This window comes from Pseudochaenichthys georgianus, chromosome 19, assembly GCF_902827115.2.
Source record: "Pseudochaenichthys georgianus chromosome 19, fPseGeo1.2, whole genome shotgun sequence".
Taxonomy (NCBI): Eukaryota; Metazoa; Chordata; class Actinopteri; order Perciformes; family Channichthyidae; genus Pseudochaenichthys; species Pseudochaenichthys georgianus.
In genome coordinates, this window is record NC_047521.1 from 11,568,989 (window position 1) to 11,588,260 (window position 19,272).

Genomic DNA, 19,272 nt, shown 5'->3' on the forward strand with positions numbered 1-19,272 from the left:
TGAAGAATGTGACTTCTGATCTTTTTTTATTGGCAGTTAAAGATGGCGGAAAAAACAAAGTCATAAACAGCAAATAACAACTTTACAAACTACTATTTTACTTTAAGAAAAAAAAAAAGATTTACCACTGCAAATATATAACCATAGACTGTATGCATGACACAAAGGGAAAGGGTTAGGCTTTATCCATCTTCTCATTTCCTGGAAAAACAAACAACGTAATGAGTTAATGTTCTTGAAAACATTCAAACATTTTCAAGATTATTCTTCAATTATAGAGAAGAATGAATGCAGTGTTGTATGAGGAAGTCACTTGAGTGGTTTTACCTGGGCAGCGTGTCGCTGTATGGATCACTACGAAAACAGGAGAACAAAAACAAATCAGCAAAAGTGAACACCGATATACAAAGAAGTAATTATTATTGAAGCAGTATGCTGGTATGACAATAAAGCATCAGTGGGAGTAGTCCTTACTGCTGGGCCAGGATGAGGGGGATGCTGGGGCTGTCACCCCGCAGTGGGGCCCGGTCTAAAGTGCGGCTGTTGAACATGGGCAGTGTGGACAGAGGAGAAGCAGAACTACGCTGTCCCGCCATGTTCCTCAGCTCGTCAGTGTTCCCGTGGATGGTGTGGTGGTGGTACAGCTGAATCCTGCAGCAAAGAAAACAACACATACAGCATTATGTGCTTTTTCTAAAAAAATATCCATGGGTTCGTAGATAACGCTTAAAAAACAAGTTTTTCAGCCTTACATAATATGTTTTTTTACAAAAATGTATTATAGATTGAAAGGCAGAGTGAATAGATGAGTTATGAGGGCTTTTTGAAAGATGCTAAAGTGTTGGCCTTTCCCATGTGATTGGGGAGGGAGTTCCAGAGGGAGGGGAGGCTGCAGCAAAGACCCTGATGCCCGGAGCTTGTTCCTGATTGGCTGTAGAAGATGGGGTGTGTTGTGTGATAAGGTCACAAAGGCTAGGTTGTTGATGGCTAAGTAGGTGAGAAGTCAATGCGTATTTGATGGGTAACCAGTGGAGGTCAAGGAGGATAGGTGGTCGGAGGATGCTGTTGCAGACCTCGTACCCATGGTTAGCATCTTACCGCGTGAAGGATTTTAGTCATTGGACGAATGGATCTTTAGTTAGATGATTCATGTGAAAATACATTGTGTAAAGTCTGTATTCAATCAGAGAACAGAGAAAAATGTACTTACTGGTTCGTTCTTGCATTCCTCTTCGTACTATGAGAAAAAGAGAAAAATGTCACCTCTGTGTCACAGAATATCAGGATCAATCAAGGGCTTGCCTTAAAGGGTCAGTTCACCTACAAAACAGAAATATGTGTATTCCCCCTCCAGTGGTACATATTGAATTGTTGTGGCTGCATGAATGTCTACAAGGGGAATGTTTTTATTTATTTGGCCAATTTAGCATTATATGTATATTATTATTATTTATATATTTTGTTTTCAACAGATTGATGCATACACTCCCTCTCGTCTGCCGAACATGATGTAGGCCAGCAGGAGACACAGGATGATGGCGAGGATCAGCGGCACGATCACTGTCACGATGTAGTCCGGGAAGAAGTCTCTGCTCGGGGGAGACTCGGGGGGGTTGAAGTCTCCTCCGTCCTCCAGAATCCCCGAGCCCACGGTGGGAGCGGGCGGAGCCGTTGCCTGCTTAGTGAGATCAAACTGTGGGAAAAAGGAAGGGAAATGTCAAAATGTGTCTTTTGGACAACATTTGTGAGATTAGTCATACATTTTTTTGATTGGTAATTTTTTTTTCAAGCAGAAAGTCAAAAATGTAATGGTTCCTGGTGCCCTGGTACATTTTAATGGGATTATTACTATGATCTGATGTTTTATAGATAAAACAATTATTCAATAAATCAAAAACATTATTGCAGCACCAAAGAGTTCAGGACCTCTCTAGTGGGTTACAAGTTGAATAAGAGGGGCTTTGCTTTTGCTTTTTTTGTAAAGAACTGGAGGAATTTAAATCTTCAGACCTCAAGAAATACAATTCTTTAGCAATCAGAACATATTTTGGGGTTTATTTTAAATATGTTACCTGGAGTAATTGCCTAACATGGTACGAGGTTCACATGTTTAAATTATAATTATAATATTTATAACAATACCTTTTATTTGGAGGTGCCTTTCAAAACACCCAAGGACACCTTACAATTCATAAAATGTGAAAAAAAAGTAGAAGCACAAAAACACACTTTCTCTTTTAAAGGTCCCATGTCATGGCCATTTCTACTGATCATAACTCCACCTTTAAATAGTAAAAACAATGTTTTGAATTCACTTTTAAATATATAAGAGACAAGCATAATGACAAATTATCATTCTTAATGATAAATATATTTGATAGATTTTTAGAGTCCAAGTTAACAAGTTAAAGTATATATTTTATCATACTAAAAAAGCAAAATGGGGAAAAAAAGGATTTAAAATACTATTTTCAAACTAATCCAAAACCCTGACATTTAAAGAGAATTACCTTTGCATACAAGTTTCCCATGTCAAGTTTCCATAAAACTGGATCGCTAATTCTAATTCTTTATATTTTATTAATTAATAAAGAATCGTGTCTTTTCAGGCCTCACCAGCTCCGTCTTGCACCAGGTGATGCAGTTGCTGGGAATGCTGCAGAAGTTACATTCTCCGGGGACCTTGACCTTGGCTCCAGCTGTGCACTGCTTTTCATGCTCTGCAGTCAGCACCCTCAGGAGACAATCTGAGAAATACTGCTCCGAGGCCACCTTCACATACACACTGAAACACATTTAGGAACACAGTTATTATGAAGCTTCAACGTACAGCCTGTCACTGACATCTCTTTGATTACCCTTCAAAGTGTCCTGCCAGCGGGAGGGGAACTCTGCCGCCGCGGTCCAGGGCGTTTGTGATGTTCACTATTTCCAACTCCTCCGTGTCCCACAGCTTCTGTAGATCATGCTTTATCTCATCCTGAACAGAAGAGGGCAGCACCTTCTCAATCTCCCTCAGCTTGATGAAGAACTCAGCTTCATAAGGCAGAATCCTCTCTGTGAGGGAGAGCAGGGACATAGACATGTCATTATTACACTCCATTGTTTAACTGTACATGCATCATCATTTCAATGTCCATTACCTGCAGTGGCTTTGATCACCAGTATGTGTCTGGCTGCTTCATAGCTTCGTTTGTTAATGGCAAAGATCTGTCAGAAACAGAGAGTGTATATATATATGTACAGTACATCATACAGTAGTTATCAGTTTTCATATTTTTACACTATAGATTTTTTTAATATAGCGCTTTCCTGAAGACATTTTGTTTCTATATTTGACGACTTTTTCCATCGATCATGGTTTGTTGACGGGTGTGTTTTCACATTCAGGGAATTTGCTGTGATGTATTGGTGCAAAAGGTAAACATATTAAAAAAGAATTAAAGCAATTATTGCAACAAAAAAGAACAGAAAAAAAGGCCTTTAAAAAATAGGTGCAACAGACATAAATATAGAATCAAATTAAAAGTTAAATGGCATATGAAAATAAAGTTAAATAATGCCTCAACCCTCTTGAGTTTGCCTAACTATTAATACATACTGTGACCTTGTGATCTCTGGCTTTATGTACTTTGACTATACAAAATGACAGTCTTTTCAAATGTTTCTTTAAAATATATGGCATTCTTAGTGAATTACAGGTATAAACAGACTTTCAATGGGATGGGAAATTACATTTAAAGATTTTATTATAGTTATATTTGTAACTTCTGACTGTTTACATATTTTTAGCGATAATGACTAAAGATTTGTATATTTTTATAGGCACCCGTGTCATTTGTTCATGCATTTTTGAAAAGGGTTGCAGTTTGGGAATTTAAGGAGTATTTATTAGATAGAGTTGTTGGTTACATCCAAAATGTTGCATGTTTTCCAGCTTTAATACATTCTGTTTGAAGGATATTAAAGTTCCACGTCATCTGCCGTCTCTTCTTCTTCAAAGATATGTGTCTTCATATATTTGTTTTAAGTTGGATCAAAACAACAGCACTACAGAAACACCCAAAGCTTTTGTCTCCGAGGGTCTGACAGCAGAACCTGACATTTAACACCAATGTTCCGGATAGCTTCTTAGAATTAAGATTTGTCTCCACTGTTATCCTTGTTTGGCCCTTTATCTACTGAACAACAACAACAACAACAACAACAACAACAACAACAACAACAACAACAATAATGTCAGAATAAATACAGTAAAATGGAAAATTAAGCCACAGATGTCATATTACATTACATGTTACTTGTCATATGCAGCAGATATAACTTCAGACCTCAATTATAGTTTTTCCTGGAGCAGTTGGCGTGCCGTACAGGAATCCATTATCGTAGGGGTGCCTCTGGGTGAAGCGCACCCACTCTGGGAGGTCTGGGAAACTCTGCTGGTTGCACTTAAAAATCATGGGGTCATCGTACAAGCGGCCAGCTTTATGACAAACAAAAAAGAGAGTAAAAGGGTTGAGGAACATGCAATAAGAAAATCTACACCTTCAATAAAGATGATAAAAGAGTGGATAAATATGATTCTTACCGTAGAGTTTTGACAAAGGTTCAAAGTCATTCTGGAAATACTCTCTCAGCAGCTCGTATGTAAATAACTTCCCCACAGGAATGGTAACTTTGATCTCTGCATTTGCCTCAAAGAAACTGACGGCACACACTGCGAGGACATGTGAAAAAAAGAAAAAACACCAAAAGATGTATCTGAATGGTCAAGCAAAACTCTTCATTGACATACAAAATAAAATATGACAACACACACCGTCTGATGTTGTTGTCTAACCGTTAAAGTCCTACAATACTCGACTGATTAAATCAGGACCAAATGTCCTCAGGACCAAATAACAACAGACACAAAGAAACTGGCTTTCCAGAGTTGTTATAATACATCAAGTTATAATATTTCAGGAATAAACTTGCCTGTTAAACAGAGGAGCCAGCTCCTGCAGCCTGCCATCTTGTTTGGGTCTGTGATTGACAGGGCCAAGCGGAGAGGGGCTTGGTCACAGCAGAAGACATGTCAGAGCTATTTTTGCCTCGCTCACCTCATAACATCCGGGGAGATGTCTGTGAATATGTGGGGGTAAATAAAGAGCCGTATTATTCACTCTGGAGATATATAACCACCGGAGTTACTTTAGGCATGATGTTTCCATACTTAAAACAAATAAGTACAATTACTCAAGTACTTGCATATAATATGGAGGTTCTTTACATTAGTTTTTTTCTTTATTGCTACTTTATACTTCTTCTAGGGAAATATTTTAGTTTTATTTATTTGACAAAATGTATCTGATGACTATAGTTACTATTCATTTTTAGCTTAGGATTACACCAACAGAACATGTGATAACAAATAAAATATACAAAGAAGTTAAGCTGAGCTCTAGATGAGCTCTAGTGACATTACATTTTGGGTTACATGTAATGCATCAAACAATGAAAAGCAACTAAATAAAATAATATCACTGAATAAGGTTATATTCTGCTTAATAAGAACTTTTATCTTATATTGACAAAATACACAAACCATAATAACAACAGTAACTACAAAGTGTATTCAGTTACTACATATAACACATGTGACATATTAGCAAGTCGCAATCCATAATATGTTTTCTTTAACTCCCATTGGAGTGAAAATGTAAAATGTCACATGTGGACAAACTTTTCCAAAATTATCATAAAAGTAACACATAGCAACTACACAGATAAGAACATTATTTGAAAGAGACATGAAACATCTACAAAGAAACACAACAAGAGTACAGAAAGCAACCATAAAAAATAACTACAAGACAAAAAATAACTACAAAAGGCTAATAACAATTGCAAAGTGAAACAGAACAACTGCCAAAACACAAAACGGTTTGTTTTTTGTATTTATGAAGCCAACCCAAGAGCCCATTGTATAGGGACATGATATTCTGACAGAAAAAACCTTCAAAGGTTAAGAGAAGAAAGTCCCGATTGTTGCAAAACCAATATTGCAAGGAAGAAAGATTTGTTTTTATAAAATATTTCCTTGTGTCGTTATGTGACATGTGTTTGTAGGCTAGCTAGATGGCACTACTGCCTTACTGAAGTCATGTACAACCTGTTGGACAGCAGTGCACTTCAGTATTTTCAGGAAATACTACTCTAGTTATGTCCTCCAGACTACATAGTCACCTTCTGTAAAAAAAGAGGACATATTATGATAAAAGGGAAAGTTAAGGACAGCTTTGAAAATGAGTCTCTCATTTTGTTATTTCCATTGTGTGAAAATACTGCATGCATGTGTTATGGCCTGCCCTTGTAGATAAATCAGCCTCCGTTGAACATTTGGAAACTGATACGAGATGTGTAAACTCAAAACCAAAAAGGGAAATGCTTTGTCTAGCTTCAGTGATACTGTGTAATGTATATCTATCAGCACAGATGCAGAATGCAGGAAGCAACAATGTGTCCTGCAACTAACGGATGTGTTATTGGTCACAGAGGTTTGACGTGATTGAAGTTTACTGGGTCCTAATGCCAGTGTTGTTCTCTGACAGCCAAATCCATCTCAGTAGTTTAATATGCCATGGCTATCTATCTACAGATTTATAAGGAGGACTGGTGGTAAGCATTGTAAACATCAGCCAGAAAGTCTCTCAAACCATGATATTTTTTAACCATGTAGTTTTGTAGCCTACAGGCTTTACATTTTAACCATTGAGATATGCTATCTATTAATCATCCCAATTTTTTTGTTAACTATTCAACTGTTTATTTTTTGCTAAAAATAAACTTTAAAAAAAAAGCATTTTCAACCATTTATCCACTAGCAAGGCCTCTGTTACATTGAGCCTTTACACTAATTATCAATTATGTTTAGCTTTATCAAATATGTATCCACAATTTTTCGCTGATTCAATAATTTGTCCATTACTTTTTGCGGCCATGCATCCAATTGCTAGCTTTCGAGATATGACATAGAAATATAATTTACCGAATACAACTTTTGTAAGAATGATTCAAATGTTATACTTTGAGAATGTGTGATTAATGGGGACTAGAACATTTTTATTTACCTTTTTTTATGATCAACTGTTTATCATTTCCTTTAGCCTATTTTACCCGTTAGCTTTAGCTAGCTTAGCTACATCTACTTGCTAAGCTAACTGTTTAGAAATCTCTACTGGCTTTCTAACTCATTTTAAGGTGCTTTTCTTACATAATTGCGCCAAATGTATTATCTGAATGAATATGTTTCATAAAATCATAATTTCTACGTTTGCAAATTAACTGAGCTAATTTACTAGTAGACCTCAACAATGGAATTCAATTAGTTACAGTTACCCCCTTGATATCCCTGATTTGCCTCTAGCCACGGTCACTAGGACCCGGCGGCTCCCGGCTCCATGCAGCAGCGCTCTGCCGCTGCGAGAGGAGGACCAGAAATCTGCAGCTCACGGAGTGAAGAGATCAAAATGATGCTGCCTGTAAAAAGGGATTAAACGTAAGCAATCTGTCGTCAACTGCGGTAAATCCGCTGCTCATTACTGTTTTTCTTTTCTGTGCAAATATGTGTTTTTATGACTAATGCATTTATCGTTGAGGTTTACATTGTGGTAATGGCAAGCCAGCTAATGACAGATGCATCGTGCTCACTTTCTCCTTTGCATTGAATTGCAGCGGATGCAAGCAGGCCTTTAATACGATCTGTTGTTTTTGTTTCTCCCCATCTGCCGGTGTAGTCTGGGCGCCACCTTGCTCGGATCGGCTGCTGGTGGATAACACAGATTTGCCACCGGGGGTTGAGAAAGGAGACATGCCGTCGCTGAACATCCGTTGCGACGCCTGAGTGACCATGATGAAGACAGAATCCACCTCCAAGAGCACCGGCTCTGGCTCCACGCTCAGGAGCCCATCCCCGCACAGGAACGCATACGAAGCGGGGATGCAGGCCCTGAAGCCCGTCAAAGACAATGCTGCCAACGGGGACATGCAGGATTGCCCCCGAGGGCGCAGGTACGGCTCCAACGTTCACCGTATCAAAAACATGTTCCAGCAGATGACGACCACTTCCCCAGCTGATGCAGAGGGAGAGGTAGAGGGAGAGGGAGAGGGAGAGGAGTGCGTCAGGACCGCCGACACATCGGTGCGCCTCTCCCTCCCCAGAGCCGGGAGCCTGAACGAGAACGTGGACCACAGCGCGCTGCTGAAGCTCGGGTCCACTGTGTCTGAACGCGTTAGCAAGTTCGACATCACGAAACCGGAAAATGGGCACCCCAGGGCCTCATCACCCAGCTACTCCAAGCTGCAGGAGACCCGCCGCATCTTCGAGCAGCAGCTTGAGAGGCAGATGCAGGAGAAGCTGCTTCAGCAGGAGAACCAGCAGGAGCAGGAGAACGAGCAGGAGCAGGAGAACGAGCAGGAGCAGGAGAACGAGCAGGAGCTGGAGAACCAGCAGCAGCAGGAGAACCAGCAGGAGCAGGAGAACCAGCAGGGGCAGGAGAACCAGCAGGGGCAGGAGAACCAGCAGCAGCAGGAGAAGATACAGCAGCCAGAGAAGCTGGCCACCACCAGGGTCCTGCTGAAACCAGAAAAGCCCCCAGGCTACCAGGAAAGCAGGTTGGAACTGATGGCTCGTTTCAACGGCAGCACAGAGTCCCTGGACAGCCTGGACTGCAGCGAGGCTGTGTCCCCGACAGTCAGCCAGCTCAGTGCAGTGTTTGAACGGGCAGCCGAGCTCCGAAACAACCTCCACCGCCTCTCATCTACCCCACCACTCCCTTCCAGGGGGGTCAGCGCCAAGGTGGGTGTGTTGAACTCCAAAATAATCACAAAGAGGGTTTGTGCCTTTGCAGCAGGCAGCAAGGAGGAAGACGCAAGAAATCAAATGGGCCAAGAGGGGCCTCAAAGGGGAACCAGGGGGAGGGCGACGCCTCCATCTGATAGCATTAATGGGGGTCAAAGCACACAAAACACTGAACTTTACAGTACTGTAGGAGAGCAACATGAGAAGAGAGAAAAGACAGTTTCAGATGCAGGGGTTGAGGTCAAATCTGTGGAACACTATGGGGCCAATAAGGGGTCTAACAGCACAACACTGCAAGGTGACATTCACATCTCTGTGGAGAACGGAGACACCACTGCTGAGAAGCTTCGCTCTGGAAAGGGGGGTGTAACGGAGGAGGAAGACAGGACACTGGACCAGTCGGGGCGTGATTCTGTGGATATCAGTACCTACAGCGCGGTGGGGGAGGACTTTGGAGGAAGCCAGGTGGATGAGGAGGAAGAGGAGGAAGATGATTCCTACGAGCCAGAGTCCAGCTGTGCAGAGATTAATGGGCTGCCTGCGGAGGAGGACCCGCCCCCTTCAAGGAAGATCCGCTTTAGCATTGAGCCCATCAAGGTGAGAAAATATGCAGTCGCAAAAAACATGTGGAGTGGTAGAACATGAAGGTGTCACCAGACGCTCATCTAACTAGCTAGGGTGCTGATTTCTGTCCGTATTCTGTGTTTGGTTTCACCCAGTGTGTTGAGAGGCCCGTTTGACTTGACCTTAAAGTTTATCTACCCTGCTACAGCCATAGTCAGCGGCGCTGTCAGCTGTTTTAATGAACTCACTCAGTTTCTGCCGGTGTCAGAATGATGCTGACATTTAGATTTTACCCTGTTTCAACACGGGGCTTTGCACACTACCAACAGCCCCCTCCCCCCCGCACTAGCCAGTTGCTAATGAACGGTCCTGCATTCCTACTGTGCAGCTGACATGGGCCCCAAACGATCTGCCATGTAGATACTTATCTGATATGCAGTGGGATCTGCTGCTTCTGTAAATAATTGCTGGGGGAGTAGGAACAAAGAGGCCTGAATAATTATTCCTGTTTTAAAGAAGTAGATACTCTGCTGTGGCCAATGCAAGGTCAGCGGGAAAGTCCATGGGGAGCTGGGTGAGGAATGGAGTGGTTTTGTGTGTGCGTGTGAGAAAGAGAGGGAGGAAGTGAGAAAAGGCTGCAATCTCCTCTTGGAAGATGAGAGAGGAGGATAGAGAGGAGGGGGTGGAGTTTATTTAAAGTGTCTCCCGTGTCTGGGGGGTGGTGTAATGATCTGGAGAGGAGCATCAGATCCTCTCCTGCTCTGCTCTGCCTTGAGGTCTGAGGCATACAGAGGCCAGCTACAGTGTGCACTGACAGTGGGCATCACAAACATTCCCTCACGCAGAAAGCCATTTCAGGACCAGCCAAGTCCAAAGTTGCCACTGCTCTCTCCTCATGGCTGCACATGGGAGAGCCTAGTCAAGAGAGCTGGTATTTAGAGAAGGGATGAACAAGACATTATATTTTCACACTCATAGCATATTTGAAATGTAACCATCGTGCTTTTTTTTTATTGGTGCCCAAAATTCAACAAGCAATTTATTATATTTCATCTGAACACTGAAACTAGCAGAAAGGCTGAAGTTATAACATGCTAACATCGCTTTATTTATTGCATTCATTAGCTGTATTCATCAATGTTATTGTATATTTTCCTCATACCTTATTTAACTATTATCAGGCCTATATTTGGTTTGAAAAGAGTTAACAGGGTAAGAGTAAGAGTAAGAGTAAGATGAAAAAATGTCAACCGCTTTCATGCCTTTATGGTAAATATGAAGCTACGGCCAACAGCTGGTCAGCTTAGCTTAGCACAAAGACTTTAAACAGCTAGGTAAGAAAACATGCTACCAGCGTCTCTACATTTCTAAGCAGGTTTCCTAAAGTCATGAACTACTCCTTTTCATATCTCAGTAGTTCAACTCAGATTACAGTAATGGTAAAGAGTGCGACAGTTGGTGGGGGTAATGCAAGAAATGTATCATTTCTACAAAGGAAGGTAATGTGAAAAATCTGCTCTGTTAATGTTTTCACGAGGAAGGAAAACCATTTATATTTGTCAGGCCTCAAGAACACACACAATTCTCACTGTAAACATAACTCTTCACATATAAAACCTATAAATTAAAGGGGACCTATCATGCAAAATGCACTTTTTGATGTCTTTTATACATAAATATGTGTCCCCGGTGCGTCGGGGAACTCACGCAGCGTCAGAAAAGAAAACCCTCTCTCTTTTCCTCCGTACCCAAATCTTTTAAAAACGGGGGTACAACAAGCGGATACAGATGTGCTGCCTACATGACGTCAAATCGGCGGCGGACCCACAGAAAGTTGCTATCAGAAACAATGCCTGACGTGTTTTGGAAGTAATCTCGTCTTTGTTTACATTAGCAAGCTTCGCTAACACTCAGAGCTAACCTGTACTGGAGAGCACATGTGTTTAAAAAGCAGGAAATAAAAAAGGAACTCACCTTGTGATAAACCCGCAAGAGAAAAAGCATTTGAGCTCCATACTGTTTCAGAAATAATCTTTGATGTGGTTTAGAACAGGATGGCGTTTAATCACAGCAGATTTTAACTTTATCTCCGGTAGGATTCTGATCAGGCATTAGCTCCGCCTCCCCTTATTTTTTTTTCAAGCTAAGGACCCAAAATCCGAGTTTCTCTAATGGCGCATTTCCACTGTAGCGGGTAGCCCCGTTTAAGCGTCCTTAATCGTCCTCAAGCGGCCAGGCCAGTTTTTGGTGGCCTTTCCATATAGCATAGCACCGGCTAGCGGGTACTTTTTCCGGCCCCATAAAATCGTGGTTCTATCAGGCCAGGGCCAGGGCTGAACTAGTGACGTCAACACTCTCGACTGCTGATTGGTCAGAGAGAATCATCACAAGATCGCGCGCGAGATCATCCCTAGCGTCGCATATATATCTAGAAGCAAGCTTGCAGCATTTTTGTAAACGGAGGAGCTACAAAAATGGCAACGTCAAAGAAAAGCAAACCGTGGTCGACCGAGGAGGTGACGACGTTCCTAAATCTCATTGGGGATGATAAAATCCAGCGGGAGCTCGACGGAACAACAAAGCCGATCGCCTGCCTACACTGCGTTGCTACCCCAGGTACTAAACTGTAATGGGAATGCGCCACGGCCTCGGACGGCCAGCGAGGCAGCCCGAGGCCTGAGCGAGGACGCTTAGGGACGCTTAAACGGGGCTACCCCGCTGCAGTGGAAATGTGCCATAACAGGGCTGCAATAGAGGGGTATGATCAGTAGGCATGGCTACAATGGGTGATCTGTTTGGTATTTTAAGCAAAAAACTTCACAGACATGTTTTGTATAGGTATGGCCCTACAATATATGGTTACAATATAGCATCATAGGTCCACTTTAAGAACATATTTAGGTATTAAGCAGAAAAAAACTGTCTTAATTTTTAATTTTTCACCTTAATTACGAAACCAAAAGGGAGCCTATAAAGCATTTTAGCACAGCAATCTCTATGAGTGCATCTGCCAACAGATGTAAACACCAACTTTTTCTTTTGCTAATCCAATATTGGGCTCTATCCAAGCTGGATGGAAGCAAACCGTTTTTGACATTTTGAAAATCCCACGAATCCCTTATGATTAGGCCTCAGCTTAGCGTGTTGTCTATCATGCAATTTGACTGCATGAAAGAAAAAGACTTCTATCATATTACTTAATCCTCATGGGATCAAAGACGGTTCTTGGTAGGAAGCAGTATGTGATAAAGAAGTCAGAACTCATAAGCTTTGATAAACAGGCTGAATTTGGTTTTGGACCCTGCAGTCATCTTGGCAGAATAACCTCCTACGGAGTCCTTTCACACTGTATCAGTGTGGCCTTTGTTATGGAGATTGATGCAGGGGTGGATGATAGTTGAGGGGGGCTGGCGAGGTCAAATGGGAGGGGCGTTATTTTTCTGCTCAAATGTCATGCGTCTGTATAGCTGTAAGTCACAGTTCAAGCCCTAAACAGGAAGTGCCCATGTATGGTGCATATGCAACAATTCAGCTTTCGGCCACAATCAAGTATTGTTGTTGTGGTGATGGCGGTTGGACGTCAGGGCGCATGTCTCTTTTCTTTGTCCCCGTTTTACACTACACACTCCTGTCTGTCTGTCCCCTCACACTGTCAAAAATAGCAGTTCTGCTCCGGGTAGAGTTCACACTAGATCCTTTGTTTGCTCCTTCTGACACTCCTTCTCTCGCTCCTTCTTTCTTCCCTTTCGCTCTTTGTCACCAGTCTCCTACTGTTAGTAAAAATAGTAGCATTGTTATCGTCACAGACTTGTCTCGCTTTTCAGGGCCGCCTCTTTTTTTTTTCAAAACACAGGAAGCTGCCTCTCATGCCTTATTTATTTGTTTCGCTTGTTTGTTTTGGCTCTTTCATTCTACATCACCACTGTATCAACACTGTAGTGTGTGCTTGTTGATTATGTATCCTTGTAAGAGCAAACCTTTTTAAAAGAGGCGTAACATGAGATAATCTCCACTGGATTTGCGCTGTGTTCCTCCAAACCAGAAATAATGTGATTTATTTGTCATGCTGCAGAATCACCTTGCTCACTCATCGCCTAGCCTGCTCTTACACTTTTGATCCTCCACACACACACTTTCTCTTGGATTTCTGCTGCCTACGCAACTCTGAACATTACTGCCAGCCTGCTCAAAGAACACCTATGATTTTGCTTCACACTGTGTCATTAACACAAACAAACTGTTCTTATATTGTAATAAACTGAGGGCGTTGAATTTTGAATAGCATAGAAGGAAGAAAAGCTTTTTAAAGCACAAAAACAATATAGAGATTGGCCAAAATGCAACCTTTGGTGGCTTATGTTCACCACTCCACCCAGGGAGGGGTAATACATCCCCATATGTCAAGGTATCCTCAAACTGTCTATTACTCAGACACAGCAGGCCTGCAGCATTTCATACAGTGCATTGCTCACAGTCAGGAGGGGTGGGAGACCAGACGGATTATCAGCAAGGTCGCTCTGCCCCACTTCCCAGTCCTGCAGTGGTGGTGGGTTACAAGCATCGACTGTTATTGCAACATGCCGTGTTACGCAACGTCTGAGCGTCCATCCTGCCATTATCTTGCCAAGATTAAACACCAACAACATACAGAGAGCCTACAGAGGTCTGTCATCTGTCTGTATATAATGCTTAGGTTACTAAACATACAGTAGAGATAATAGTTTGTCTATCCTCAGGCGAGAAATGGTAGAATAATGCTGATGTAATTCTGTTTTTACATTTGTCAGTAAATGTAATTAAATAAATGAAAAGGCCAACACCAACAATGTGTTAGTTGATTCACAAGTCTTCAACAAGATATTTATTTTCTAGAAGATTTAACTAGTTGCAAATATATGTTTTCAGTGTTACATTACAGGTTGAGTAATAAATAGTGTATTTGACAGGGTCTTTGTTCATTAAGATATATTTGGGGCTGAAAACACGAATTACATTCAGTATAATGAAGCAACATGACACCCATTGTGGCTCATTGATTTGTTTGAATTGTTCTTTGGACAACAAGGGAGGTCTATGGCACAAAGGAAGTTACTATATAAGACTTTAGCTATCAGGTTTTTGTTATTTTAAGTGGGTTTTTTTAATTTATACTTTTTGTTTGGGGGCAACCAGTGCCTTTATTGTGAGGAAAGACTTTAGCTGGGGAGACAGAGCTCTACCAACTGAGCTGTACAGCGGCCCTAATGGGGTTTGTTGACAATAATAAAATGCAGAATACAACCTAAACCTTTCAAATGACAACAACACAAGACCTCTTAAGAATGGTATAAATCAAACTCTTTCCAAATACCGTTAAATAATTCAATAGGAAATACAAAACTACATATATTATATTATATAGACCTGTATTTGGATGTGATTATGTGCAAAGAAATATATAAAATATGTAAGTATACAGGATTTTAAATATTAACATAAAATGCATATAGAACACCTAATACTATTCAATACATAGAAAGCTCTAGTATGGTGGCACAGAGCAACACAACTAAACACATGTATAAATGTAATTTATACATACATTATAATAATAATGTAAAATGATTGATTTAGTTGCTGTATCCTTCCACATACTATATTGCTATTGAGTAGCTGACGTTTCTCTCATGCTGCTGTGTTTCTCCCCGGGGTCAGCGGTGCTAAGCCCAAACATGAATTCTGACCGATGGCTTGCCTGCCAAAACACACAGCCCTGGTGCCATGCAACCGTTACCATGACAAAGCTTACATATCCATATTATTGGCTGGAGAAGAGTAGTCCATGGCGATTGCAGCCAGGACCAAGTCTATATATTCTGTCTGTGTGCTGCACATCTGGGATCTGGATTAACCTCCAGTTGTAGGTGGATTTAGAAGCAATTACCTGCCATTTCTGGACATGTTTAACTTGTGGTAGTTTGGGAAGCGATTAATAGCCGTGTTATCAAACTGAGAAAGTGCCTGTCACTTTAATTACGGTATTGACTTATAGTGTGATGTAAGGACACAACCTCCATCATTTTTGCTGACCTCAATGTCGTCCCTGTTGTGCTGTCTGGATGTTTGTTTACTTAAGCATATCACCAAGATATCCGCTAACAAGAGGCCAGAAATAACTAAAAGGTTAACCCTTTCATTATAAGACGCAGGCCTTTTTGTTTAGTTTTATTTGTTTAGTTTTAACTGAATATTTAAAGATTTGTTTCCAATTTCAATGACATACTATTCTTAAGAATGAATTGCTCGAAAAGGAGCACTTGCATTATTATACTATTATATAATCATAATATCATCGATGGCAATATATTCGGGGACAATAAATCCTAGTCCAATAAATCCTAGTCCAATAAAAGCGTCTGAATAAAAAAAATGATTAATTGTATTTATGAGAGTTAAAGGTGTTGAGTGTCAGTAAAGCTCACATTCCCACCAGCTGGCAGTTTGAATAATAGGAGTTATATGATGGAAAGTTGGGTGCCACAGTATGTGGACAGACAGAATGGAAACACGCTTTTTCTGTTGTTCAGAAAACCAACAGCACCTCCTCCACACATCCTATTGGCCAAAATTAGATGTGTTTTTGGAGAGTGAAGAGGGGAAAGAATCACAGCAGCTGACATGCTGATGTGGGCAGTGGGGGAAGGGGGGGAGGCGGGAGTTTAACCAACACAGTGTTACCCAATCGCATTATAGCCAGAGGGCCGGCAGCAGGGAACCACACTGCAGGAGAGTAGCTCTGTCATTTAGCCATCTCTCTGTCACGACATTGTTAAATGGTAGTTTGGATTGACTGAGTTATTTGTATACCCTTTAACAGTCCCAAGTGGGTGCTCAGTAGAGACACAAACAAACACAAGCTGTTAGCTGGTGAGCTAGCTAGCTAGCTGCCCACAGAGCTTTTGTAGGACATCCCAAGCGGCTGGTAGCAGAGGGAGGGAGGGAGTTTCCTGGCCATCTGTTAGCTTCTCTGACCTACTATCTGCCACAACTGGAACAGCGTGCTTCTCCAGTCCTGCCCTCGGCCCCCCCCCCCTCAACAAATACCCTGCTTTTAATCCCAATGTTTGTCTTCCAAAGATAGCCACCTCAACGTTCAAGGAGTTCATCTTCTACTTTACATACTTAAGAGGAGGTTTGGGTGAGAGGTTGCCTCGTGCAGGATCTCATTAGTCTGTCTGCCCTGCGTGGGATCATGGAGGAGGGAGAACATCTTCTGCAAGGAAATGAAAGTGTTGATTCTGTGTCAGCGAGGGCTAGTTGTAGCCCGGCCTGCATCATGGCACCGCTCGTGAACTTGCCCAAGGCTGGAGGTCACGACACACATCCGATAATGGGTGTGTTTCTTCCTCCTCAGTGCCACGTTAAACGCTGCTGCACGTTTGATCTTCGGCAGCATCGTGGGCGTAAAATGAGGGCACCACGAGCCACCAGCTGTGGCCTCTTGAGCTTTAAAGTCAAGGAGTGAGACAGTGCAGCGTGAGTGAAACAGTAGGCATGCAAGCTTGCAGTGCTCTGCTGTTGTTTTATGCTCTGTTGCTTATGTTGCAAACAGTGCATTTTGTGTGTCTGTAATCCACATTCTGCTAATCCCTCTAAATACGAAGGTAACCTAAATCAAAAGCCATTAAACTGCAGTGCTGCTCTCATGCTATCTGTCATCTGAATAGGTTAAGTATCATTTGCTGTACTTAATTCAAAGTGTAAACAAAAATCAGTTCTGCTATAACAAATTATTATTTGCATTTGATATGAAACTGGTTTCGGCCAAACGGTAACTCTATACAAGATCAAAACGTTTGGTCAAATGCACATCATTTCATAGATTCCATGTCTGCAAACTGCTTGTTCTGTCTGATCAAAACTTGCTAAATATATAAAGAAATAAATGATTAATGACTCTGTCAGTTCAGCTAATAGTTCAAGAACAGAGGAAGCATATTTCTCAAAATGGCAAAATAGCCCTTTTCGTATTTTATCTGCACTCTACTCAATACATTGACCAATGGTAACCTATGAAAATACTACTACACTTTTTGTTTAACTGAATACAATTCCTGCATGGAAAAAAAAAGTTTGATCCCAGATTAGAGTTGCAACTAACAATACTTTCTAGAATAATAAAAAAAAAACGTTTAGCCGATTAAATGTCAGAAAACAGTCTCTTCTCAGTTCCTCAAAATCCAAGGTCTCTTGTTTTGTCAGTTCAAATCCTAAAGATTATCAGCTTAATATCAAATAAATGAGAGAAAAGTAGAAAATCACCACATTTGGGGGCAAAAAATGACACTTTAGGCCATCCTACACTGTGTTGTGGGCCCAGTTTAATACGTAACTAATTTATGTTCATAACGAGTAGACCTTCTTCCTTATCAATCGAAGACCCCTTGGACTTATCAATGCAGCTTTATCCCAGATAACATCAGCAGGTCATTTCAATCCCATCATCGTTTGTGTGAACGCAGTGTCGTGATTTGGCTCAAAGGCGATACAATTTTAAGCCCTATTCTTATGGCTAAGTAAGGCTTAAGAGTAGAGGGACGGGCTTGTACAGTGTTCAATGATGCATGGACATACAATGATACTGAATAAATCGGAGAGGGGAGGGGCTGCTTACATTTCAAAGGCACTGTCAAAACTGACAAGTTACTGTGGGGTTGCCAGGGAGACAGGGACCATGTGCCTGAAGGGGTTAGCAAATGAAGCTACGAGGTGCTAGTTTGCAACACAGATGGACAGACTAAACAGCGGAGAGAGAAGTGAGAGGAAGTAAACAAAGACTCAAGAAAGGAGTGTTAAGTGTTACAGCAGAGAGACCGAAGGACCGTGGAGAGAAAAGTTGATACAAGAAATGGAAGAAAGTGTGAAAATAGAAGTCCGGCTCAGAATTAGTGTGGCTAGCAGAGCATGCAAGGTAGTGCATGCATAATCACCCTGGAAGACTGAGAGTGGGCCTTTTAAAGATTCAGCTTACTCTGTGTCTGTGTGTGTGTGTGTGTGTGTGTGTGTGTGTGTGTGTGTGTGTGTGTGTGTGTGTGTGTGTGTGTGTGTGTGTGTGTGTGTGTGTGTGTGTGTGTGTGTGTGTGTGTGTGTGTGTGTGTGTGTGTGTGTGTGTGTGTGTGTGTGTGTGTGTGTGTGTGTGTGTGTGTGTGTGTGTGTGTGTGTGTGTTTGTGCTTGCGTGTGTGTGAGCAGCTGCAGAAGGCCCTCCATTAGCATGCTGGAGGTGGTTATGTAAACTGTCATGCTGGTGGTGGGAAACAGAGGCCTCTGTCTTCACGAGAGCAACTTCAGTGGTTGTGATGGATTTCCCCCCCAGTGTGTTCGACACACATTACAGCTGTGAAGCGATACAGCTCTGGTCCTCGAGGAAATGCTGCGGCCGTCTCAGTTGAAGTGGTCGATACATTTGAATTGCATTTCGTCTGCATTAACAGTGGCGGTCAGATTTGATCAAAAATAATGCATCTGCCTCGTCTTTCTCAGCAGCATTCATGTCAAAGCCCTCTCAGCACTTGGTGATGGGCTGAAGACATTTATTTATTATGGACAATATTTTTAGAATATTTTACGTAGCCATTAATCTATGAAGTAAAAATGTTGTAATCTATTCATTGTAACCAAATAAATATTCATGCAAAAAAAGCTTTTTAAGCATTTAAAATATGGAAATGTTCTGCTTTCCAAATTGACAGCATATTAATCTAAATATATTTGGCTTTTGGACTGAAATATTAATAAATGTATCAAAAAAGACCTGCAGCCTTTAAGTAAATACTGTGTCCAATATATGTACAGATATTCTAAAAACAACTGCAGTTAAATTTGCTGT

General features: G+C 41.5%; 2 protein-coding genes across 2 annotated transcripts in view; one reads left to right on the top strand and one right to left on the bottom strand.

Annotated features, from left to right (window-relative positions):
- sgca (sarcoglycan, alpha) lies at positions 1-7,476 on the bottom strand. The gene is made up of 12 exons (XM_034108132.1): positions 7,381-7,476; positions 4,978-5,124; positions 4,589-4,717; positions 4,332-4,483; positions 3,144-3,210; positions 2,859-3,057; positions 2,617-2,785; positions 1,485-1,693; positions 1,211-1,237; positions 475-651; positions 328-354; positions 1-201 (listed from the first exon to the last, which is right to left on the bottom strand). The coding sequence occupies exons 2-12, from the start codon at positions 5,012-5,014 to the stop codon at positions 195-197; spliced, it is 1,200 nt and encodes a 399-aa protein (XP_033964023.1). The 5' UTR covers positions 5,015-5,124; positions 7,381-7,476; the 3' UTR covers positions 1-194.
- Positions 7,446-19,272, top strand: part of ppp1r9bb (protein phosphatase 1, regulatory subunit 9Bb) — a 27,689-nt gene continuing 15,862 nt past the window's right edge. Inside the window, exons 1-2 of the mRNA XM_071206812.1 lie at positions 7,446-7,540; positions 7,779-9,439. Coding sequence (XP_071062913.1) covers positions 7,892-9,439 — 1,548 coding nt within the window. The 5' untranslated portion in view covers positions 7,446-7,540; positions 7,779-7,891. The remainder of the gene's footprint in view (positions 7,541-7,778; positions 9,440-19,272) is intronic.